This window comes from Cyprinodon tularosa, unplaced genomic scaffold, assembly GCF_016077235.1.
Source record: "Cyprinodon tularosa strain WSP-4 unplaced genomic scaffold, ASM1607723v1 ctg210, whole genome shotgun sequence".
Taxonomy (NCBI): domain Eukaryota; kingdom Metazoa; phylum Chordata; class Actinopteri; order Cyprinodontiformes; family Cyprinodontidae; genus Cyprinodon; species Cyprinodon tularosa.
Window position 1 is genome coordinate 2,088,206 of NW_024038779.1, and position 27,299 is coordinate 2,115,504.

The 27,299-nt window shown below is 39.8% G+C and overlaps 1 protein-coding gene across 1 annotated transcript in view; it reads left to right on the forward strand.

Moving 5' to 3' along the window:
* Positions 1-8,185: 8,185 nt before the first annotated feature.
* LOC119783754 overlaps positions 8,186-27,299 on the forward strand; it is a 32,732-nt gene continuing 13,618 nt past the window's right edge. Inside the window, exon 1 of the mRNA XM_038285403.1 lies at positions 8,186-12,432. Within this exon, the coding sequence (XP_038141331.1) occupies positions 8,210-12,432 (4,223 nt within the window). The 5' untranslated portion in view covers positions 8,186-8,209. The remainder of the gene's footprint in view (positions 12,433-27,299) is intronic.

A 27,299-nucleotide genomic window follows, 5' to 3' on the forward strand; every position in this document is an offset into this window, starting at 1 on the left:
TTAGACACCATCTGCCTCTACATCATGTCAGGTCCGCTGTGCAACTTGAAATATTGAGAAAGAGACTCAATGCTCTCCAGACACTGGTACCCTGAATATAAGATGGGGTTGTTTACAACAAAACTTTAACAAGGCACAGAGAGAAAAACACACAACACTTACAAACTGAAATGGCTACATTTATTGATTATGTGACTGTGTGTAGATATTTCAGACTGACAATAGTTTCTTACAGTAGAAGATTGTTGGAGCCTTAGTGCAGACCTATTTGATGTGTCATATGTCAAGCAAGCTTTTGAGACTGTGGCCCTGTTTGCTGTTGTTCTCAGAAGTTCAGGTCATTTCCAGGGTTTGTTCAAAAAGCTTAAAACTGTTCATCTTCCATCCGCTTTCTGTCTGTCTATCTATCCATCTATGCAGGTACAGTAAGTTACTCTGTTTGTTTTTATACATACAGGGTAGTACAAGAAAAAACTGCAGAACAGATTGAGGGTTAGCCTGAGCCGCTGTGACTGAGCACTCTGCTCCTTAATGGCTGAGCTGACCTGCATGTCTTTACTTTGGGGGAAATTGGAGCGACTGGAGGAAACCTACAGAGATAAGTTTAGAACATGCAAATTCCATACAGAAAGGCCTCTATCAAGCCAAAGACTTCAGCCAATGACCCTTCTTGCTGTAAGGGAAGAGTGCTAACCACTGTGCCACATCCATCCATCCATCCATCCATCCTTCCACCCATCCATCCATCCATCCATCCATCCATCCATCCATCCATCCATCCATCCATCCATCCATCCACCCATCCATCCATCCATCCATCCATCCATCCATCCATCCATCCATCCATCCATCCATCCATCCATCCATCCATCCATCTATCCATCCATCCGAGACTTTGAATTTCAATGAAACCACATTGTGTGCAAAAGCACAGACAAGACAGTTTTTTAAACCAGAGTCTGCTTTTACTTTTAATGCACACCCCTTCAGGTTCTGAAGAATAAAAAGCAATCTCCTGGTGAAGGCTAGGGACTGTTGTTTAAAAAAATAAATAAAATAGGAAAAAAAAAAACAGAAAGTTCATGAGTCAATGAAGTCGACAGCAGCTGTGAAGTACAGAGTGGCAGCATCATGTTTTATGGATTTTTATTTTTTTTATTTTGCAGGAGAGACAGGTCCACTTTGCAAAACACAAAAAGATGCCATCATTAGGGAAAAAAACATTATGTTGAAATATCAAAATATTTCAAAAAATATTCCAGGAAAAGCTTGGGAACAAATTTATCTTTTAAATAATTAAGAACGAATACATAAGTTATAAAGTAAATATTTCAGAGTGAGCAATGCCCTAAAATCTGTGGGTAGAAGTGAAAAGTTTACAACCAAAAAAAGGAAGGGGGAAATAAAAATGACACCACTGGAAGACTGCCTTTAAGTTGCTCTCGTACTCGTTCCACAAAAATTACATTTCACTTTTTTTTTCAATGGAAAAACAACTGTACAGAATTTTTTTTTTCTTTCTATTGTGTTTAAAATAAACAAATCTATAACTTTTTCTATTTTAATTGTGGGTTTAAACTCCCTGTCAGGCAGTCCACCAGGAAAAAATAGCTTATTTACAAGAAACATGCTCAGCAGGTCATTTAGGAGCCACATCATAGCCTGATACGTAATCTACCCCCAGTGAGAGGATTTTTAGTGTTATAGCACCTAATAGTGCATGTGACTCCATAGGAAGTGCAGTTTATACATACTATGTTTTTAAGCTTAATGGGAGATATTGTAATTCTACTGCAGCTTTTGATTTGTCTAATGGCAGAGACTTCGTTAGGAACACAGCATGCATTTTGTGTGACAATTTTCTCTAGACGGTATCAGATAATGGATGACTCTGTACAGGCTTAGATGAAATCAGTGGGGAAGGAGCTCAGTTGGAGAGGGGGAGAAAAAGGCTACCTTACTTTCACTCAATATGTTCAGTATGCATCCACAGGAGGCGAATGATAGATTCATCAAGCTAGCAGAATCGATAGAAACCTGCTTGAGTTGCCACTCATTGCATCAAAGTAACAGAAGTCTGAGTCACATTTAAACATTGCAAGTATGAGGAAGAAAACAATAAAGAGAATTTTGCTTGGCGGTTAAAAATATTGGTTTGCACAAAGAAAATCCAATACACATATCCATATGTATGCTGGTGATCTAAAGGGGCCTAAAGCATTTGGTTTATAAATGTTAAACTGATCAATTGCCTTTGTTACAAAAAAGAAAGAAAAAAAAAAACGTTGCTGAATATTTTCCACCAAACAAACTGATTTGTTTCCCTAAAATGAAGAAATTATCCTCAAAAAAATTACAGAGGTTTAAAAGAAGAGGTAGAGAAAATTTAACATCTTCTCTTCAAAGCTTTACTTCACTAACTATGAGAAGATATTAGAATTCAAAATCAGATCAAATTTAGAACTGCGCATTCTGGTGATAAACATATTTTCCACCTTAAAAGAAGGGTCTGCCTTAAAAAGAGGAGACCATTATTTCATCACAGCAAGCAATGGAGCAAAGCCTATCACCATCCATCGTTTTCACTGACACTAGTGATATCCCTGACAGCACATTGTTGTACATGTGATGAAGTTCTTATAGTTATAAATTATAATTCCTAATGGAAAGAAAGCACAGTAAAGTTGACAGTTGTCTTAGTAAATATATTACATATATATTACAATGAGGTCTACTATTTTTGTTTATCTTATAAGACGACTTGGAGCATAAACAATGTGTTTTCGAGCAGCCGTAAATCAGTTTCCTTGTGCAAGGAAGTTCTTTTTTTAATCCAACCAGCTTGGTAACCATGTAGTTTCTCTTCTGGAGTAATAGCAAAGGGCAACATGTGAAGATGAATCACTGGTGCAAAGTCCAGAGACAGAGAGGGTGAGCATTGGGTCAGCACAACAACCAGCTTATACACAAAATATCAGTTCCAATCCAGCAGAGTTAGATTTCCCACTGTTTGCAATAGAAGGGGATTCTGCTCTGCTTTTATCTTACATCTCAACATTAATTGCTACTACTAATATAAAACTAAATCCCCTTATCTCTGGTGGAGGACACTAAAACAACAGTGGTTCACTTTGTCCAAAAGTTGGAAGTCTAATAAAGCATAAACAAATGACTTTACTTCTAAATAATTAGAAAATAAACATTATAAAAGGATACAGTGACATGCAAATCAATCAGAACTCTAGTTTTCTAATTGTTATTGTTTCATTTGGTATGAAAAATACAGCCATTCTGTGAAGACCTCTAATGTTAGAAATGATCAGTGAAGAAACAGCATAATGAAGAGCAAAGAACCAAGCAGACTGGTTTACCATAAAGTAGTGGAGAAGTTTAGAGCAGAATCAGGTACCCAGAGAAAACCCACGCATGCTAAGGGAGAACATGCAAACTCCATGCAGAAAGACTTCGGGCCGGGAATCGAATCCAGAACCTTCATTATGCAAGGGAGTAGTGCTACACTCTGCCCCACTGAGCAGCCCTTGGTATATTGTAATCTGCAAAAAAATATTTTCTTACAGTATATATTTAGATTTAAATGTATTCTTTATCTAAAGAAAGTACAGTAAAAAAAATATATATGTTCAAAGTCTTATATTTTGTTGATAAACTCATCAAAAAATAAATAAAAAATCTGGACTCAAAGCAAACCTACAAATTAAATTTTATAGCTCACCTCATCCCAAATGCCTTTTTCTGCAAAACACACGGATAAGCATGACTACGACATAAATTTTAGTTATTTAAAAAACATGTTTGTAAGTCTCTTACCTCACAATAAGAATGCACATGATCTTTTCATTCATATCTGGTATTCTTTTGTCTTCTAATTGTCCTCCCTTTGATGTAGCTGTTTTTAATGACTGATGGTCTGCCTGGGATGTAATCTGTTGGGGCTGAGGACTAGAAACACGTTCCAAATACATAAATGTTGAGCAAAAGGAAAAAAAATATATACAAAAAAAATTAGACTAGCGAACGTAAACTTATACTAACACACAAAAAGCATGCAAATGAAAAATCCTGCAAGTAGCAACAAAAACTGCAAAACAGCATTTTACAATGGAAGCTTTCTAGTCCACCACATTAACATCTATATATTACATCCTTAGTAAAAATGTAAATGGGATGCCAAGAGGATATTCTGAGAGTAGAAAGAAAATTTAGTATTTCCTCTGATTTGTTTTGCTGCTTGTGTTATTTGGAGCTAGCAGCTTTTCTGTACATGCAGTAATTTTTGCTATTTGCATCACTTTACCTTGCATATGTTGTATGTGTTAGCACCATAAGTGCAGCAAGTTTTTTTTTATTAGTGCATTTGCACCTTGTTGGTCGGTTTTGATCGATTGCAATTGCTCATCACATAGTTGTGTTTGTTGTCACTGTTGTATTTACTTATTTACTTTTATTCACTGCACATTGTTGCATTGCTGCCACTAACTTTAAGGAGATTGAATATCCAATATCTAACTTGCAACCAACTTAATGTTCTCCTATTCCTTATTATTATTTTATTTTATATACTCTAATAATTCCAGAGGGAAATTACTTCTCTGCATTTAACCCATCCCTTTGGGGAGCAGTGAGCTGCCATTGTGTGGCGCCCGGGAAGCAGTGTGGGGTAAAGGGTCTTGCTCAGGGAGCCAGAGTGGCAGTCTGTAGGAGTGGGGGATCGAACTCAGAACCGCTGGATTCCAAGCTCTATGCCCTAACCACTAGGCTGCCCCCTTAAAAAAATCTCTGCATTTAACCCACCTGTCAACACAGGATACTCCTGAACTGCTTTATTCTGTACATTTGTTTTATTTATCAAGCAATCATCCCTTTTAACATTTCACCTCTTTTAATCAGGTTAGTGTCAGGCTAGAACACTTACGGTAACATGATTTTTTTTTTTTCTGTACGCGCATTTATGTGTTTTCCTTATGATTTACTAAATTAGCCTGTACAAATTGTTGCTCTATCCTAAATACCGTATATATGTATACCAAAAAGATTTCAAAGTTAGAGGTTGACATCTTTTGTGAACTTAATGATGCTGAGGATGCTAAACAGATCAGGGCAACTACAACCTACACAACCTTGATATGTGTTAAAGCAGGATCACTAATAAATGCATAATTTTTCTCAGTCAATTAAAGATTTAGAAATGTTTGAAGAAACCATTTAGACTGGGTTTAAATGGATCAGATCCTTTGATTTGTGGACTTTCTGTTCTTGTATTTTTTCTTGGTCCCTTTTGTATTACATTACAAAGCTGTAATTTAATGTAGTACATTCATTGGGGTTCCCTCCGGGGATGGGGTGCCCCTGGGTTTCTCGGGTCCCCAGGGCCCATGGCCGGATCCACTTCAGGGTTGCTGGCTACTGCTGAAGCCCGCAGCCTCATCCCCACAGCTCCTGGGGGCTACGGCATTGTGGTGGATGGGGGTTTTCCTCTGGGCCATCTCTTCTCCTCCCTTGGTGCTGGGTTGGATTTCCTGGTTTGGCCCCTCCTGGGCGCCTTTGCTCTTGGGGTCCCATTAGGCGTCTGGGGCTTCGGGTCCCCCGACACTCGCCCTGGTGCTCTGCAGAGGAGCATCTTTGGCTCTTCACAACCACTATTGAGCATTTTTCCTTTGGATAAAATGTACATGCACAAGTGCACCCTCACAAAACACCTACAGGTGCTTGGTTCCAGGAACTTAGAGATTCACTTCCATACAGTAAGCCCATATTGTTATCTTCAGCTACCACAGTATAGATGTCAGATTGAAAAATACTACTTATACTTCAGCGATAGTATCAAGGTGTTACTTTATTGTATCTCTTATACTATATCCGTTGGTTATGCTGTTCTTTTTATATCTCTGTGCAGGTGATGAAGCAGACTGAATAATTTCGTTATCTCCCTTTTACCTCCTCTTTCATCTTTTCTTCTTTTTTCTGTTTTTCCTTTCCTGTTCTACTTTCATTGCAGGTCCATAAAATCTTTAATACTCCCTGTATGAATAAAAATAAAAATATTTAGAAGCATTAATCAAGCAGAACACTATGGTGATAGCCTTACGGCTCCACTTGTGAAAGCAAAATCTGTTGGGCTCTCTTTATGGCATCAAGACAACAACAAAAAAGCTGTAATTTTCTATTTCTTTTTTATTATTAAATTACATACATTATAAAGCTGTACTGTCATATTTCAGTCTTACATCTGAAACTCTGCTCAGGATGCAATCTGCTGGGGCTGACAGCGTTGCAGTAAAAATTTGGTGGAATTTGGTAGACAAAGCCAAGTTTGATTAGCTTAGCTTATGAAGCTATAGAGGATGATTAGTTGTAATTTGCTAGGAGGTATTTGTGAACACACCACCCTAAATCAAAAAGAAAAAGCCTCTGAGAGGCAGCCCTCCACTAAGCAGAAAATTTTGTTCCATATTGTGACTGTAGCTAAAATTCATTAATGATCTTCATCATTACCAAATGTTGCCCTCTTACCCTCTCTATTCAGCAGATCGACACATCGAGTAAAGCATGGCTCACCTGTCCATTGTATTTGTCTTCAGTATAATACTTCTGGACTTTTTTTGAGTCCGATACTGAAGCTGTCAACAGTCACTGCTGCCACTCTCCGGTTTAGGGGAAAAACTAATTGTTATGAAAATGAATGTTAAAGAATTCTTTAAAAAATTCTTGCATCTGGATTCCAGAGATGGGAAGTAACGAAGTACAAATACTTCGTTACTGTACTCAAGTAGATTTTTCTGATATTTTTACTTTAAACTTTACTACTTATTTTTATGGTGACTTTTTACTTCTACTTGTAGCCCGGATGTATAATTAACCCATGCATTTAAAAAAGTCTAAGTTAATATTAATAAATAGCTGAGTTCACCTAACATAAATAGTTTAAAAAAGGTTAAATACATTTTTCTGGAGTTATTTAAAATGTTCATTTTGTAAATTTATTTACAATGTGTTTAAAATATCTGTTTACATGGTTTTATTTCATTTTAGAAAGGTTTCATGTGAGAAGTGTAATTTCCTACAGAGAGGAAGGTTTTTGAAGGTATCACAGGTGTTGAGAGAGCGGGGAGGGAAAAAGAAATCAGCGCCGGTTCGGCTGACTTTAAGTCCACATCTCCAGGGTGATGTTCACTTATTCATGGTTGTAGATGGTTATTGTCGCCGTGGATTGTCCCTACGATAACCCACAAGAGGTGACAGTTGGTTAAGTCCGCGGTAGAAGACAGCAGAGCTTCTACTCGAAGCTTGTGGGACTGTTTTTAGCCGTTAGCTTACCATTAGCAACTCGCTAATGGGATATAGGCTCCCATCGTTCGCTTATTCAGCTGGATATAGGAGCTTGCAAAGGACCGGTACTCAACCAGACAAGAGAGTTTGGACCCAGATAGCACTCTGAGCCACCAGGAAGCGCTCAGAGGACCTCTGGCACCGTTGGAGACAAAGTTTGTGAACGTTTGTGGATTACGCACGTGGTTGGAGCTGTGACTGTGAGCGCCAGTATTTTTTTCTTTCCCGCTGGAGACCAGGACTGAACAGAGCAGAGCGTTTCTGTAGGATTTTTACATCACCTTCCACCAGGTATTCTTTTTTTTTCCCTCATCACAAGCATCAGAACAGGCCTGCAACGTAGGTTTAAGTTGGGGTTTGCCGGCTTTAGAATTAGTCTATAATTTTGTTTTTCAAGAAATATTGAACTGTGAATTTGGATTATCCCATTGTGGGTGTTTTACTTTTGGGTATGTGTTTGTTTTTCTTTTAAAAAAAATAAGGTTCAAAAGTAATTATTTTATCCCTCCTTATTTGTGTTTTTTTTTATTCTTCTCAATAAATGGACGGTTAATGTTAACACGTTATACTTTGTGTACAGTGATGATTCAGTCTGCAATTTCTTAGTTAAATATTAAGTGTGCAATACAAAATCTGAATAGTGTACAGATCAAAGACATAAAATTTAAAGAAAAGAAGATTTATAGAACCCAGAGCCCACTCAGTTAATTGGTGAGTAAAAGAGGGCTACATAAAATGGAGGCACCGCTGGGATGTATTTAACCTAAGATAACCAAAAAGTAATTTGACCCCACAACTCTAGAGTATTTTTTTACTTATTTGTAACGTACAGATTAAAAGTAAGTCAAGTAAACTTTTTTCGATGGCAGCCCAAACAAGTAATCCATCACAACGTGAGCTAATTAACTGGTGCATAGGAGAAGCAGTAGACTTAAAGCATGCTCTTTTGTTATATGGAGTGCCTAAAGCCGCTTCAAAGGAAGACATTGAAAGCACAGCTGAGACCATTAAGGCATTGGGAAAAGTTACTGTTAGAGGAAAAATGTTTCACCCTCAACAAAAATCTCTGATGGTGTTATGTGAGTGTCGTGAAGAGATCGACCCATCTAAAATCCCACCTGAGATAATGCCTTTAAATGAAGGAAGTGGTTGGAAAACTGTTTGGTACTCAGAGCCTCAGACTGATAACTTTGAAGATAAGTTGCTCACCTTTTTACAAAGTGAAGGGAGAACCCTGGAGGACATCCAGAGTCTATATTCACCCCCCAAAGAGGTTAATAGCAATCCTGAAGACATTATCCGTGCCGTCGGTGATGTTATGAGCAGAGCAAACAAACATCCTGACACCCACCCATACAGACGTCTGCGGACATATTCAGGGATTAGTCCCACTCCCGCTGGAGAGGAATCACTGGACAATTGGTTGGAGCAAGCAACACTCTTAGTAGAGGAAGGAGAGTGCTCGGACAAAGAGAAACGACGCCGGATCCTAGAAAGTCTCAAGGGACCAGCTTTTGAAATTATTCAAGCTGTGCGTTTGACTCAACCAGATGCTAGCCCACATGAGTACATAAAGGCTATAGTGAGCATCTTTGGTATGGTTGAGTCCCCAGAAGAACAATATCTGTCTTTTAGAGCCCTCCACCAACGTCCTGATGAGCGTTTGTCTGAGTTCCTACGAAGAATAGAGAGATCTCTTGTCAAAGTAGTCCAAGGAGGGGGTTTATCTGTCAGCGCTGCAAACAGCGCTCGTTTAGAGCAGTTACTTAGAGGGTCCACCTCTGAACTCATGTTGCTGCAGTTGAAAATAAGGGAAAGGAGCAGTAATCCTCCTACATTTTTGAACCTGTTAAGAGAAGTGATGGAAGAAGAAAACCGCCAGTCAGCCAGACAAAGCCACGTGTCACATCTGCGTCCTCAGCGTGTGCGCACTATTCAAGCCGAAAAAGAGAAAGAAATCTCCTCACCCTCCAGGATTGAACTTCAAGCCCAGATCCAAGAGTTGAGAGCACAGTTAGAGCAGACAGCTCAGCCACTCACCGAGGAGTCCATTAATGATCCTAAAGAGAAGCAAAACCAAAAACATGAGGCAAAGAGTGAACTGCAATCACTAAGAAAGCAAGTGAAAGCCTTAGAAAACAAAATGTGTGCAATGGCTGTAAAATATACTACAGACCCCTCAAAAGAGCACACACAGCAACCTTATAGATGCAAAGTAGTTCCAGGTCACAAGCCCACTCATTCCAGAGGCTCCTCTCCAAAAGACAGTAATGAGTTCTTCTGTTATCGCTGCGGCGAAAATGGCCACATAGCTACTAGATGTACTGCTCCTGAGGATCTTCAGAAAGTCATCAGAAAGCTCATACGCTTGGTGCGAGTTTCCCCTTCATCCAGCCAAGACAACCCAAAAAACACAGGTGAGGAACAGTGTGTAGCTAGAATTAACAAGGTTGAAGTCCCAGAACACAATACAGAGTTACCTGAGGGTCTTGTAGGGCCATCATTTATTCACACCATCAAAGTTAATGATGTGGTCTGTGAAGCTCTAATAGACAGTGGGTCCAACGTGACTATTATATTTGAAAACTGGTATAACCAACATCTTTCTGGTATCCCGATAAAACCCCTTGCTGGCCTTGGACTCTGGGGTCTCTCAGATGCCGAGTATCCTTACAAAGGCTATGTTGTTGTAGAGATGGAGTTTTCAGAGGAGATCACTGGTGTGAAAGGCAGGGTAGAAGTGCTCGCCTTAATTTGTCCTGAGCCAAGAAACCAACAACAAACCCCCATACTGGTTGGAACAAACACATCTCTGTTCCGTCGCCTATGGGAACTGGTGAAGACAAAGGGTGATGAAAAAACTGTTCACTCCCTGAGAATCCAGTCGGTGTATGCACCGGTCAAAGCATGGAAGCCACCAGCAGAAAATGAAATCTTGGGACAGATAAGGTGGAAGGGGCCAGGTCTACTCTCTATCGCTCCAGGTGCCAAATGCTATGCCACCTGCACAGTAGAAAAACAGATTGATCCAGGCAAAGACCTAATACTGATTGAGGCACCCACTGCCCCGTTACTCCCGGCAGGTCTGTTGGTACGTCCTGGTGTGCTCCCAGATACTGACGTAGACAAAAGTTGCACTGTGCTCATTCAAAATGAGTCCAAAAGGACAACTTCCATCCCAGTTGGGACTGTTGTGGCGGAGATGTTTGCTGTGGACACGGTTACCCCCGTCCAGCCTTCTGACCCCAAAACCGGAGACTTAGATCCAAGTCTTTTCAATTTCGGGAACTCCCCCATCCCCGAAGAGTGGAAGAGACGGTTTCAGCAGAAGTTGGCTAAAAGGCAGAAGGTTTTCTCACTGCATGAGTGGGATGTTGGATGTGCCAAGGGTGTTGAACATCACATTCGCCTGCATGATTCCAGACCCTTCAGGGAAAGTTCAAGGAGGCTAGCACCTGCAGACATTGATGATGTGCGGCGGCATATCCAACAACTATTGGCTGCTGGCATTATTACCGAGTCGCGCAGCCCATATGCCTCTCCAATTGTTGTAGTCAGAAAAAAGAATGGCAGCATAAGAATCTGCATTGACTATAGAACTCTCAATAACCGCACCATACCCGACCAATACACAATGCCCCGCATCGATGATGCCTTGGATTCTTTATCAGGCAGCAAGTGGTTCTCAGTCCTAGATCTGCGTAGTGGTTACTATCAGATTGAGATGGCTCCTGAGGATAAAGAAAAAACTGCATTCATTTGCCCCCTTGGGTTTTATCAATTTGAACGCATGCCACAAGGAATAACTGGAGCGCCCGCAACATTTCAGCGCTTAATGGAGAAAGCTGTTGGAGATATGCATCTTCTTGAAGCTCTTGTGTACTTGGATGACATAATCATTTTTGGGAAAACGCTTGAAGAGCATGAACAGCGTCTACTGAAAGTATTGGATCGACTGGAGGAGGTTGGCTTGAAGGTTTCTATTGACAAATGTCAATTCTGTCAGCCTGAGGTGAAGTATGTGGGACACATTGTTTCTGCTAGTGGAATAGCTACTGATCCAGACAAAGTGGAGGTGGTAAACGACTGGAAAGAACCCACTCACCTGAAGCCGTTGAGGTCTTTCCTCGAATTCTGCAGTTATTATCGGCGATTTATTGCAAATTATTCTGCTATCGTTCGTCCCCTCTCTGAGCTAACAAAGGGTTATGCACCCACATGGCAAGATCCCAAGTGCAGAAAGAGTGTTGGACAAAGTAAAGTCTATTTCAAGCCATCAGAACCTTTTGGAGAACGTTGGACTCAAGCCTGCCAGGAGGCATTTGAGCGGATCCGCGACTCTTTGATCAATGCCCCTGTGTTGGCATTTGCTGACCCTACAAAGACATACATCTTACATGTGGACGCCAGTATGAATGGACTGGGTGCTGTCCTGAACCAGGAGTATCCTGAAGGGTTAAGACCAGTAGCTTTTGCTAGTCGCAAGCTTAAAGATTCAGAACACAATTATCCAGTCCATCAACTGGAATTTCTGGCATTGAAATGGGCTGTTGTAGACAAGTTCCATGATTACTTGTATGGAGCTAAATTCATTGTCAGAACCGACAACAACCCATTGACTTATGTGTTAACCTCTGCTAAACTCAGTGCTGTTGGACATCGTTGGCTCACTGCCCTTTCCACCTATGATTTCACCATCCAGTATCGTCCTGGGAGGCAAAACATTGATGCAGATGTGTTGTCTCGACAGTACACAACTGAGGAGATTAAAGAGTGGAATAGTATTCCATCTGCTGGCATCAAAGCTTTTTGCAAGCAAGCTTGCATGATTGAAAATGTAGATGTGCCTGACAGGTTGGTAGATCAGCTGGGAGCTCCTGCTGCAGCTGTACCAGAAGCCTACATGTTCCCAGTGAACCTCAGCCTTAACACCATTGAGCAGCTGAGTCTGCAAGACCTCCAGGCGTCACAAGATATGGACCCAACAATCGGACCAGTAAAGAAAGCGCTGGAAAATAATGAAGAACTAGCTCACTCAAAAAATGACTCACCTGAAACTGTGTTGCTTCTACGTGAAAGACACAAGTTGGAGTTAAAGAATGGATTACTCTACCGGAAAAAAGAAAAGATGTGTGGAAAACAAATCAAACAACTTGTATTACCAGAAAGATATCATTCCATGGTCTTGAGATCTCTACATGATGAATGTGGTCACATGGGAGTAGAGCGCACCGTTGAACTAGTCAAAGACAGATTCTATTGGCCACGGATGGCAGCTGAGGTTGAGCAGTACATTCAAACCTGTGGTAGATGCATCGCCAGGAAGACGCTCCCTCATCGTGCCTCCCCTTTGAACCAAATAACAAGCAATGGCCCTATGGATTTAGTCTGTATTGACTTTTTGCAGATAGAGCCAGACTCTAAAGGTGTAGCTAATGTGCTAGTTGTGACAGACCATTACACACGTTATGCACAAGCCTTCACTACAAAAGATCAAAGGGCAGTCACAGTGGCCAAGGTGTTGTGGGAGAAGTATTTTGTGCATTACGGTCTGCCTGCACGCATACACTCTGACCAAGGCAGAGATTTTGAGAGCAATTTGATCAAAGAGCTCTTATCCATGCTAGGAGTCAGAAAGTCAAGAACTTCTCCTTACCACCCGCAGGGGGATGCACAACCAGAAAGGTTCAACCGAACACTTTTATCAATGCTTGGTACCTTGGATACTGTAAGGAAGCAATGTTGGAGCCAACATATCCCCTATTTGGTACATGCATATAATTGCACAAAAAATGACTCCACGGGATATTCACCATATCAACTCATGTTTGGAAGGGACGCCAGGTTACCCATAGATATCTGTTTTGGAATCTCACTTAATGGTGAAAGTGAAACCTCCTACCAAAAGTATGTTACCAGGATGAGGAAAGAGTTGCAAAGTGCTTACCAGTTGGCTTCTGATGCTGCTACAAATAATCATCTGAAAAACAAAGCACGCTATGACCAACGCGTGAGAGATTTGCCTTTGGAGAAAGGAGACAGAATCCTCATTAGAAATGTGGGTTTCAAAGGCAAACATAAACTCCAAGATTGTTGGAAATCAATGCCGCATGTTGTGGTGGAGAAGCTGCCTAACCTGCCTGTTTACAAAGTTAAACCAGAGAATGGCACAGGTGTGATGAAAATTCTCCATCGAGATCATCTGTTGCCTATTGGGTACTTGGTGAGGATGCCTATCCCCACAGATGAAGGAAATCCTGCTCGGAGACCTGTGACCAGACATCAACATACTCAGAAATGTCAGCAAACAAAGTCTGTTTGGCTCCTTAGCAGAGAGTGACATGGATTCATCTGACTCAGACTTTGAAGCAGTCCACATTAATTCACATTTTGATACGGATGCAGTAATGAGACAAATAGACATGAAGAATCCCCCCATGGAGAAATATGAGAGTCAGAGTTCCGAAGGGAGTGAAGGCTCTGGGGAGGATGGCATTTCTCTAGAGGAAAATCAACACCTTACTCAAACAGAGTATGAGGAAACACCGGAAAGCCTTTCATCTTCCCTATCAGACTATGATGTCCAACAAACAAATGCAGAATCTATGGAAGAGGGGTTTCAAGATCCAGAAGAGGGAACCAGTTCATCTAGAGTAAACAGAGCACAATTTGATGAAGCTTTCACAAATGGAGAAACTGAAAAGCCTTCTGCAGGCCGAAAATCCCTGAGAAAACCAAAGCCAGTTATGAGGTTTACCTATGAGAAACCTGGTTATCCATCTTGTGAACCAGTCACCATAATGCATCATGGCATGGTCATCAAACTTACATTAAACTCTTCAGACAGTGCCAAAGCATCAAAGAAAAAGTCAAGAAGTTCCAAAAGGAAATTCATCCCATAGTCAATTGGTTAAAACTTTTGATCAGAAGTCAAAGAGAACTGTTAAGCTGGTTGTACGTTTAACTTATGTTTAGCTAAAAGAAAAAAAAAGAAAGCGATTCGCCAATCACGATAATTCATAGAGGGGTGATGATAACTATTGGCAAGAATTAATATGCATTTTGTACTGAAGGGTTATTCTGCTTCCTGGGTTAAGATTTTTGGGTACTCTGTTGAGGGCACCAGACATTTAGAAGGGGGAGGGTGTAGCCCGGATGTATAATTAACCCATGCATTTAAAAAAGTCTAAGTTAATATTAATAAATAGCTGAGTTCACCTAACATAAATAGTTTAAAAAAGGTTAAATACATTTTTCTGGAGTTATTTAAAATGTTCATTTTGTAAATTTATTTACAATGTGTTTAAAATATCTGTTTACATGGTTTTATTTCATTTTAGAAAGGTTTCATGTGAGAAGTGTAATTTCCTACAGAGAGGAAGGTTTTTGAAGGTATCACAGGTGTTGAGAGAGCGGGGAGGGAAAAAGAAATCAGCGCCGGTTCGGCTGACTTTAAGTCCACATCTCCAGGGTGATGTTCACTTATTCATGGTTGTAGATGGTTATTGTCGCCGTGGATTGTCCCTACGATAACCCACAAGAGGTGACAGTTGGTTAAGTCCGCGGTAGAAGACAGCAGAGCTTCTACTCGAAGCTTGTGGGACTGTTTTTAGCCGTTAGCTTACCATTAGCAACTCGCTAATGGGATATAGGCTCCCATCGTTCGCTTATTCAGCTGGATATAGGAGCTTGCAAAGGACCGGTACTCAACCAGACAAGAGAGTTTGGACCCAGATAGCACTCTGAGCCACCAGGAAGCGCTCAGAGGACCTCTGGCACCGTTGGAGACAAAGTTTGTGAACGTTTGTGGATTACGCACGTGGTTGGAGCTGTGACTGTGAGCGCCAGTATTTTTTTCTTTCCCGCTGGAGACCAGGACTGAACAGAGCAGAGCGTTTCTGTAGGATTTTTACATCACCTTCCACCAGGTATTCTTTTTTTTTCCCTCATCACAAGCATCAGAACAGGCCTGCAACGTAGGTTTAAGTTGGGGTTTGCCGGCTTTAGAATTAGTCTATAATTTTGTTTTTCAAGAAATATTGAACTGTGAATTTGGATTATCCCATTGTGGGTGTTTTACTTTTGGGTATGTGTTTGTTTTTCTTTTAAAAAAAATAAGGTTCAAAAGTAATTATTTTATCCCTCCTTATTTGTGTTTTTTTTTATTCTTCTCAATAAATGGACGGTTAATGTTAACACGTTATACTTTGTGTACAGTGATGATTCAGTCTGCAATTTCTTAGTTAAATATTAAGTGTGCAATACAAAATCTGAATAGTGTACAGATCAAAGACATAAAATTTAAAGAAAAGAAGATTTATAGAACCCAGAGCCCACTCAGTTAATTGGTGAGTAAAAGAGGGCTACATACTCCTTACATTTTTACACAAATATCTGTACTTTCTACTCCTTACATTTAAAAAAATTGGCTCGTTACTTTAGTTTTGAATCATTTCAATGAAGTTACCGTTATTATTTTTCACGTCATCAATACAAATTCAATCTAATTGGATGGGAATCTACGTTGCATTTGACGCACCACTACAAGATGAATCGACAGATTCGGCGGTATTCATTCGCGGCAAATCATTGCAGCTTGGTGGCGGTGGCGTTAGCATAGTAGCATGGACGACGAGATGATTGAAAATGAACACAACGGAGATCTAGTCCAATTGGCAGACATCCATTTAAAATGTAGGCAACGACATGAAAAAAGTGGTTTCTACTTTTACTTTTACACTTTAAGTAAATTTACAAGCCTGTACTTTGTTACTTTTACTTGAGTAAAGAAGTTTAATCAGTACTTCCACTTTTACCAGAGTATTTTTTAACACAAGTATCTGTACTTTTACTCAAGTACGGAAAGTGAGTACTTTTGCCATCTCTGCTGGATTCTCATGTACAGTGTAAATGTTCACAAAAATTTAATGGATTGTTCCTTGAACTCAGGTGCACCTTCGGTAAAACTTTGAATAAAATCTCCTCATAAATTTTCAAACTTTCCTGTACACAGACAAACACACAAATTCGCCGTAAAACATAACCTCCTTGGTGGAGGTAAATATTAAACCTGTGGCTAAGATGACTACTTCCACACAACTGAAACATTAAGGGCTTGGACAGCATAGAAAAACAGCCACTTTCATATAGGCTTGCTAAAGTTTTTATGCACCTGAAAGTTTGTTGTTGTCCTCTGTGTTCTATTCAAGCCACAAGCACGGATTTCAATGTATTTTAGTTGATTTTTGTTTACAACCACAAAGTTGTGCATAATTAAGGATTGCATTGGAAATTAAACATGGCTTTCCTCAGTTTTAAGAACTAAAAATGTAGAATATTGTCAGGATTTGTTCATGGATAGTTGACACAAAGCAGAGGCAAGAAGGCAGAGGTGAATTTCTAGTTGATTTAATGATGAATTTAAAAAAAAAATTGAAAACAGAGGCAGGTTATTCAAAAAAACAAACAAAAGGAAAACCAAAGTCCTAATAAACCGGGAAACCAAGAATCCAAAAATCAAAAAGAAAACAAAAGTCCAAACAAACATGAAACCAGGAGACCAAAGTCAAAAAGATAAAAAAAAATATCAGGTATAGGTATAGGTACCAAAAAACCATGGAGACATCAGGGGAAGCAAAATCACAAGGAGGGAGGCTCAGAGAGACGAGTAGGAGGAAGTATGACGGAGTTAGGCGAGGACCCAGCAAAGAGGAACTGAAAAGAGAACGCTTTTAAAGGAGACGGGGGACAAAGAGAGGGCTAATGAGAAGATTAGGAACAGGTGAGGACAGAGCAGAAACAAAAACAGGAGCTAGGGAGAAATGAGAAGAGAAGAGGGCAACAAATGAAAAAAAACCTGGAGGACTGACAATAACTAGAAAGTACAACAAAATAATAATTAAACCGCTAAGACTCTAAAACAAGGAGACAAGTAAAACTAAACATTTAAAAGAAAACATAACAGAACCAAGACTGAAACAGTAGCTAAGAATGAACTAGAGAACACAGCAAAATAAAAGTAAAACCACTAACACTCGAAAACAAGGAGCAAAGCAAAACTGAATACTAAAAAGAAAATGGAACAGAACCAAGACTAGGACAGGAACTGAGAAAAAAACAAAGAACACAATAAACTAAGAATTAAACCATAAAAACTAGGAAACAAGTAGAAAAGCAAAACTGGATACTCAAAAGAAAAACATCACAGAAAACAAAAACCTAACAAATAAGTTATGTTGCAGCCATTTAACTGATCTACTGGAAATCTATATAACTATATTTGTCTCTACCAGCTTTGAAAAAAATTTATTATAAATAGCTTAACCTTTAGAGAGAGAGAGGGTGAAGTTATCATTTTAAAATTCTAGCTACGGATTCTACTGTATGTTGGACTTTGGTCTGTGGTTGATAGACCCTTGTCTAATGAAGTCAGGTTTGAATGTAAATATTTTGGTTGGATAGGGACTCCCAAATAAGTGATTAAACAGACAACATTTGAAACCTTGTCCCAGAGTTGGAAAGTTTTAAGACAACCCAAATGCCTTTTTTGTCTGTCCTTGATTGTTGTTTACAACCTGCCTTTTTTCCTTCCTTCTGATCCTTCTTTACTTCTGTGGCAGCACAGCCACACTACTCACTGGCATTACATAACTATTACAATAAATATTCTGGCTTCCCTTAATGCATGCAGTTTAGTCTGTATCCTGCATTGATACCTTTACTGCTCCATTTACATGTAACATTTGACTAAATCCAGACTTCTCATTGTAGCCTCAGCCTAATGTTAAAGGAGAATTCCGGTTTTTAACACTTTTAGCCCATTTTCTGTAGTGTCCAGGATGAAATCGAATGATCGACACCAAAATTTTGACAATTGGTCCTGTCTCTGCTTTTTGGCTCATGCAGAATCCCCCCCTGGCTGCTTCAGAATGGCTTCCATGGTGCATGTCCGATAATGTCCTTAAAACAACCTTAAATGTTCTTTTTTTTAAATATGCTACTCACCGGGTCGTCAGCGCTGTTCAATGACGTTCCAAAAAAAGTTTCGTAAAGAAAAAACGTTCCTGTAGTGTTTTATTTAGCATTTTGTAAATCCCATTGAGTTCTGTTGCAATAGTCAATATCCCTCCGCCACCGGAAACGGAAATGGGTCCTCTTGACACTTAGTTGTAGTCTTTTCGCAAGGCCCAAGTGTTTATGCTTCACTCTGTGTACTCCGACGTCGAGGTGCTAACGTCTCTGTTAAACACTTTAAAAAACTCTGAAAATGGAATACGAAAGGTGGATTCTTGAGGAGGACATATTGGACTTTGAGTTTGACGGTAGAGGATACCGTCGCCATCTAGTGGTCTGGAGTGTGCAACGCTTCAGATTCGAATGGGAAGCGGAAGTTTATAAGCGGTTGTGATGTATCGGAAAAAATAGTTCTGGGATTTACAAAATGCTAAATAAAACAAGACAGGAACGGTTTTTCTTCACGAAACTTTTTTTGGAACGTCATTGAACAGCGCTGACGACCCGGTGAGTAGCATATTTAAAAAAAAGAATGTTTAAGGTTGTTTTAAGGACATTATCGGACATGCACTATGCAAGCCATTCTGAAGCAGCCAGGGGGGGATTCTGCATGAGCCAAAAAGCAGAGACAGGACCAATTGTCAAAATTTTGGTGTCGATCATTCGATTTCATCCTGGACACTACAGAAAATGGGCTAAAAGTGTTAAAAACTGGAATTCTCCTTTAAGGATAAGCTGGTCTTGTGCTGGAACTGAGAGTCAACCCCAGTCTCCAACCTTCTGCAGTTACAGAAAGGTTTTCTTTGGATTTAGTTTTTTTATTCATCTCTGTATATTTTATCAGCTCTGATCAGATTTCTAATTCTTGACCATTACAACAACAAAAATTCCCAACACCACAGTATGATGATACCACCAGGTTTCATGGTGGAAACAACGTGCCTTGGATGATATGTAGTGGAAATTGTCAACAAAAAAGTAGGTAAAAAAGTTTAATTTGTTAAAAGGCTAATAATGAATCCATTTGTCCATCCTGATGGCTTTTTTCCCAAAATGGGTTTCTTCACTCCACTCTTTAATAAAGCAAGATTAGAGAACACACATCTGTCAATTTCAACTTTCCATCTGAGCTGTGAATTCCTACAGCCCCCCCAGAGTAAAGCTATGACTCTATTCTGCCATCATTAGAGTCTTTCTCTCTCTGTCATTTAGCTTTGACGTGACTTTGTAAGTTAGGTACCAGACTCCATATAATCCTGCAAAGAATCAATGAGCAAGTAGAAGATGGATGCGAAGCGATACAGATAAATTACATACATTAACATTTAATGTTCATCGCTTTGGTCATCATGCATAACAAAGGTATTCGGCCATCATATTGCACTGTTACTCTCCATTGACACTATAAGCCTTGTATGCTACTGAAAGCATTTTTTCAGAAATTATGCATGTTCAGTTTCTCTGTTTCCCTTCATTTGCTGATAGATCACAAAGCCAGTCATCACACAGTGGTTTCCAACACCTTCCCAGCTGACTATGTCTAAATTGTATTTTTTCTCTACTGAACACTAATCGCTTTGTCAGATAAGGACCTTTATAGTGAGCCCAGTATGGTATAAATAGACAGTGAACTCGTAAGAAGCAGATAGGGCATCTCTACAAGGCTTTGCATGGTCTTCATTTCCCTTATGTACTGTAGCACAGTGGGTCATCTGTCATCCTAAGAATGCAAAGGTAAGGTTCAATTAAGGGGTGGGGGGAAAGCCTCTTATTGCTCAGCACAAATGCTTCAGCTTGTGATGCAGAACAAGACATTGCCTTCACAGTGATGGTAATGTCCTCATACTTGACAACAAACTGGAATACATCAGAAAATATGAGCATTTGCAAACATAGCTTCAGTAAATGAGCTATTCTGAAGAGTACACGCCATTATATGTGTGCTATTATCCTTTACAAATGCACATAAGATTTCAGCATGAAATCAAGTTTGCTCTCAGAAAATCCATTAAGAAGTCATCCTATCTGTCATCAAGTCTCCCCAATTCAAAAAGCTGCATTGAAATGAGCTATCAGACTGATGCACTGTATTTGTATAGATGCATCAGCTGTTGTGATTTTTTTCTTACTGTGAAAATGAGGAGCTGGATGTTCAAACCCTACAGGGAGGGACATTTAACTTGGAAATTAGTTGTATAGAGAAGCTCATAATCATTTTTTTTTTCTGAACCTTTTAACAATGCAAGCTTTTCATCCTCGTGGTGTGTAGAGGGTTCCTCTACAAGAAAAAAAAAGCCAAGGGGTATAACATTGGACTAGAGAGTTTTCAAAACCAGGATAGGTATAAAACAACAAAACAGGGTAAAGAAAGAAATATATTTGAAAGAACTTTCTGTTGTTGTTTTTGTTGATTCCATCCATCCATCCATCCATCCATCCATCCATCCATCCATCCATCCATCCATCCATCCATCCATCCATCCATCCATCTGCAGACTGCACTTGTCAAGTAGTTCATAGACATCTGTATAAATACAGACTTTGGAAGAACCAGTGTTGGTTAATGGATCTTTGTGCAACATCTGTCACTGATGATCACTCCATTTTATTACAACACCGAGAAAACTGGTTCAAAACACATCACTGAAGAAAGAGAATTCTTTGACCTACAGTGGTGTCAAGGTTGATTTAGAATTTAGGCTGGTAAATCCTACAAGACATTTTGAAAACTTAGAATAGAAAAATAAATCAATTTATTGCCGTAAATCTGTGGTATAACTTAAGATTGTACAGTATGTTCTACAGTGTGTGTGGTGTGTCCTTACTCACACCACACAGAAACACTCAGAACATTTAGCTGGGAGATCTTGTTAAGCCTCTACATAAACATGAATTCATGTGTATATCCAGTTTTTACTTTTTTAGCAGCTAAAAGTTTTGTTGATTAGAACCCTGCAACTTGTCAGATATGGCAGATACGGGTAGAAAATAAAACAATTAGTTCACAGTTACAAGGACAAGTATCAAGAAGAAGCAGGTGGGTTAACCAAAAAATGTTTCAACATGATTTGATAATTGCTGTTTTTTAAGCATGCAAGTCAAAGGGAAATGCTTCTGCTTCTTATTTTGCACACTTCAAGTTGTGAAATTTAGTATTATACTGTTTCTTTTTTAATTGTATCTAACATGGAACTGTTGTTTCAAAAAAGCTTTTTTTCCAGATAAATGCAATCTTGAGTGTGTATTTGAGTTTGTGAGTGAAAGAAAAGGCACTTTCCTCTTGAATATCACTAGTCATCAGTGAGCACAGTGCCACTGGAGTGACAGCATTAGGCAAGATGCTAGTGACTGTCTTGTTAAGACAGCAATCTCATTTAAAATGGTTAGCCCTGATTGACTGGGAAAAGTTAGGGCATGTTTCAAGCTGTACTGTGGGAGCTGTCCCACCATGACCTTCACTCAGTCTGCCTTGTTTTGCCTCACAGCCCTCTGGAACCACTCATTAAATAGAGATAACATGGGAATCCTTTGCTCCAGCTGTGAAATTCGTGTTTGGTGTGAAGGTACCTTCACACTTATATGTCAGTGATGGGAGCTGCTTTAAGGAGAGCACGTTACCCTTGCTTTTCGATCCTAGAGGGGGATCAAATTGGCCCTTTCTTCTTTGAAACATATTTGCATGAACATTACCAAATTTCAAGAAAAAGGGGTTTATTCACTGTCACCTCTCTTAGGAGGTGTTCCAGGAATGTACCAACAGGAGAAGGCCTAGGACACTCTGGAGCGGCCATGTCTTCTGCTTGGTCCACGGATGCCCCAAAGGTGCTGGAGAAAGTACCTGGGGAGAGGGAAGTCTGGGCGTGTCTGCTGATACTGCTACCCCGATTACCTGGTCCTGGATAGATTTTGGATTGAGACACATATGACTTCCTGTTTTACTGCGTGCTATCCTTAAAGTACAGTATCTCAGAGTCCTGTGGCTGTTCTTTAATGTTCGATTAGTCTAATTTTCAAAACAGGAGAGGTGTAAACTACAGTGCAACTAATAATTAGGTCTACAGAGAGAATCATCAGAGTTAACCTTCCTTCCATCAAGGCCTGGTAGAAATCTAGGATCAGGAAAAGGGCGAGATTTTGCAAGACCCTAAAAACCCAGGACATCAACTGTTCAGATTTATATTTTCAGGTCTGCTCTACAGAGCAATACTTGCAGAAACTACCCACATTTAATACACTTTCTCCTCCAAGACTGTATCTCTAAAGAACAATACACATTCAGAGTGCCCATAAAGATACCATCCATGTTTGCTCTCATTCAGTCATGTCTTTCTATTTTGCAAAAACACTGTATAAAACTTCCATTTTTATCCTAATCAACATCTATTTTTCTTTCTATCTATCTTTTATTCATCTCAAAATAAATAACTAAAGCTGTATCTGGTTCTACATTTTACTTTCAGAAACAAAACATCATAATTATATTTTTTTGCGGGGCAAAGTAGTTTCTGCTTACTGGTCATCATTTTCTTCAGTGAATATGCTAAATGAGGCAATAGAGTCATGCATAACTGACTGCTTAGCCATTCTTCTCCTGCAACACCCAGATAACATGAAATAACACAATGTTCACAGATTGACCACCTAGGGCACTGTGGCAGCACAAACATCAACAGAACAATTGTTTTCATTCCCTCCTCTTCCTGATGTGTCTCTTCTCAGCTGCAGACTCCTTATTAACGCCACCAAGGGTCTATTCTGTTGATCTTTCAAAGAACTTACATCTTTTTCTATAACATGTGGATGAATCTTGGGAGTATAATGTCAAGGGAATAGGCTGTGAGATGGCAGCAACTGCTGTGAATAACTGCACTCCCTTAACATCACACACTTACTCAGGGAACTTCTCTGCCCCTCCTATCACTTGTATACCAGCACTTCTATTTCTGTATGTTTATTCCGAGTGGCGCCTGATGCAGATGTCTTTGAGGGAAACAAATGCTCACACTAATTAGGTTTTTGGAAGTTGAATGTAAATCTATTAACCTGTTTCTTTACACAGGAAGACCAATAATTCAAAAGTTAATTGAGTGCTGTTTTATTTACATTTGGTGCCTTATTAACTGGAGTGAGCGTGCTATTCGTGTGTCAGTGTTGGAATTGACTGCTGGCCTATCTAGGGTGCACCACGCATTCACAAGTCGATTAGTATTAGGAGTCTGCAGTTGGGTAGACCTCTGTAGAATAAGAATGCATGACTTTTGATATGAGGCATACCTTTTTAAAAGTTGTGTTTGTATATACACTCACCGACCACTTTATTAGGTACACCTGTCCAACTGCTCGTTAACACTTAATTTCTAAGCAGCCAATCACATGGCGGCAACTCAGTGCATTTAGGCATGTAGACATGGTCAAGACAATCTCCTGCAGTTCAAACCGAGCATCAGTATGGGGAAGAAAGGTGATTTGAGTGACTTTGAACGTGGCATGATTGTTGGTGCCAGAAGGGCTGGTCTGAGTATTTCAGAAACTGCTGATCTACTGGGATTTTCACGCACAAACATCTCTAGGGTTTACAGAGAATGGTCCGAAAAAGAAAAAACATCCAGTGAGCGGCAGTTCTTTGGTCAGAGGAGAATGTCCAGACTGGTTCGAGCTGATCAGGGCAACAGTGATGAAGGGCAACAGTGACTCAAATAACCACCCGTTACAACCAAGGTGGGCAGAAAAGCATCTCTGAACGCACAGTACGTCGAACTTTGAGGCAGATGGGCTACAGCAGCAGAAGACCACACCGGGTGCCACTCCTTTCAGCTAAGAACAGGAAACTGAGGCTACAATTTGCACAAGCTCATCGAAATTGGACAATAGAAGATTGGAAAAACGTTGCCTGGTCTGATGAGTCCCGATTTCTGCTGCGACATTCGGATGGTAGGGTCAGAATTAGGCGTCTACAACATGAAAGCATGGATCCATCCTGCCTTGTATCAATGGTTCAGGCTGGTGGTGGTGGTGTGATGGTGTGGGGAATATTTTCTTGGCCCTCTTTGGGCCCCTTGGTACCAATTGAGCATCGTTGCAACGCCACAGCCTACCTGAGTATTGTTGCTGACCATGTCCATTGCTTTATGACCACAATGTACCCAACGCCATGTCATAAAGCTGGAATCATCTCAGACTGGTTTCTTGAACATGACAATGAGTTTAATGTACTCGAATGGCCTCCACAGTCACCAGATCTCAATCCAATAGAGCATCTTTGGGATGTGGTGGAACGGGAGATTCGCATCATGGATGTGCAGCCGACAAATCTGCGGCAACTGTGTGATGCCATCATGTCAATATGGACCAAACTCCCTGAGGAATGCTTCGAGCACCTTGTTGAATCTATGCCACGAAGAATTGAGGCAGTTCTGAAGGCAAAAGGGGGTCCAACCCGTTACTAGCATGGGGTACCTAATAAAGTGGCCGGTGAGTGTATGTATATATATATATTTTTTCTTTAATCTCTGTCTCTAATTAAATTTTCATATATCTTTTATAAAGTGCTCTTGTAAGCAATTAATGGCTAGAGCATATAGTTCCCGTATACCATAATGGTACTGGTTCTTAATTGCAATGTTTTGCACCGATGCAATGCCCTGACCATCCATGATTTAACGTTTGTAAAACTGGTGTGTTTCAATACAAAGCATTAAAAGAGTAAATTTCAATAAATATGTGCCTCTTAAATGTCAGCTGCTTAAAGATTCCATCAGAGATAGATTTTTTTTTCACCCTAATTTAACTTTAGCCTCTGGTGTATTAACATGAAACAACAACCTTCTTGTTGCTAAAGAATTAAATGTCATCTTTGGATAATCCATTTAAAGCAGTTGTGCTGAAACAGCTTTAAAATATTACCATTTTCACCTAAAAGCAATTATATGGGCAGTCTAATTTTATTATCCTTTTTTATGTTGTTAAAGCAAGCTTGGAGTTCTTATTGTAATTCATCTATTAACAAAAATCACAGATGCAATGTCTGGTCAAGTTCTATACTTTAGGGGTCAAAATTTTGTGATAACTGAAGAAAAGCAAATCAAGAATAAGAATATTTGAGCACTTAATGAAATGTTCTTCCTCTTTATTATCCTTTCTAGGTTAGCATGCCAGAGATCTCTTCTACCTTTTAACGTTGGACATATGAACTTATGTCTTGAATCTACCAAAATTGTTTTGACTAATTTGCTGTCCCTCAAAACAAAAATTGTCTATTTTACTGTTTTCTCTTTGCACATAGTACAGGGTAAATTGAAATAGGTACAGTAAGAGAATACTGGAATAACTGAACAGAATATGCCCTAAATTTGTTGGTGTCATAACTCATTTGTGACTACATTCACAGTTTTCCTCATCTGCTGAGCTTTTCACTAAAAGGCAGTCGAAGGAATATTCTTGTTTATACAGGCCACCTGATCAGAATGTTATGAGGAAATTTCAATTCCCCCTTCCTGTTGGAAAATGTACCATGAAAGGCATGACACAGGTTGACCAAGTGATGTACACAGAGAATAGTTTGATGCCACACTGACTGTAAAATTAGGCTTGTTGAATGTCATTAGGTTAAAAAAATGTCATTTCTTTAGAATGTACAAATTAAAACAGTAGATATACTAATTAGAGAAACTTGCATTTTCGATTTAAAAAGCAGAGCTGCGTTTTGAAGATGCCTCTCAGGTTCCACTTCTTTATACTGAGACTTGACAAATGAAGTGACTTTGTTTGGTTATCTACAGGTGCTGGTCATAAAATTAGAATATCATGAAAAAGTAGATTGATTTCAGTAATTCCATTTAAAAAGTGAAACTTGTATATTATATTCATACATTACATACAAACTCATATATTTCAGATGTTTATTTTGTTTAATTTTGATGATTACAAATGACAACAAATGAAAATCTCAAATTCATCATATCAGAAAATTAGAATATTGTGAAAAGGTTCAAAATTGATGGCCCCTGGTGCCACACTCTAATCAGCTAATTAACTCAAACCACCTGCAAAAGCCTTTAAATGGTCTTTCAGTCTAGTTCTATAGGCTACACAATCATGGGGAAGACTGCTGACTTGACAGTTGTCCAAAAGACGACCATCGACACCTTGCACAAGGAGGGCAAGACACAAAAGGTCATCGCTAAAGAGGCTGGCTGTTCACAGAGCTCAGTGTCCAAGCACATTAATAGAGAGGCGAAGGGAAGGAAAAGATGTGGTCGAAAAAAGTGTACAAGCAAGAGAGATAACCGCACCCTGGAGAGGATTGTGAAACAAAACCCATTCAAAAATGTGGGGGAGATTCACAAAGAGTGGACTGCAGCTGGAGTGAGTGCTTCAAGAACCACCACACACAGACGTATGAAAGACATGGGTTTCTGCTGTCGCATTCCTTGTGTCAAGCCACTCTTGAACCACAGACAGCGTCAGAAGCGTCTTGCCTGGGCTAAAGAGAAACAGGACTGGACCGCCCGGGGAGTGGTCCAAAGTCATGTTCTCTGATGAAAGTAAATTTTGCATTTCCTTTGGAAATCAAGGTCCCAGAGTCTGGAGGAAAAGAAGAGAGGCACTTCATCCACGTTGCTTGAAGTCCAGTGTAAAGTTTCCACAGTCAGTGATGGTTTGGGGTGCCATGTCATCTGCTGGTGTTGGTCCATTGTGTTTTCTGAGGTCCAGGGTCAACGCAGCCACATACCAGGAAGTTTTAGAGCACTTCATGCTTCCTGCAGCTGACCAACTTTTTGGAGATGCAGATTTCATTTTCCAACAGGACTTGGCACCTGCACACAGTGCCAAAGCTACCAGTACCTGGTTGAAGGACCATGGTATCCCTGTTCTTAATTGGCCAGCAAACTCTCCTGACCTTAACCCCATAGAAAATCTATGGGGTATTGTGAAGAAGA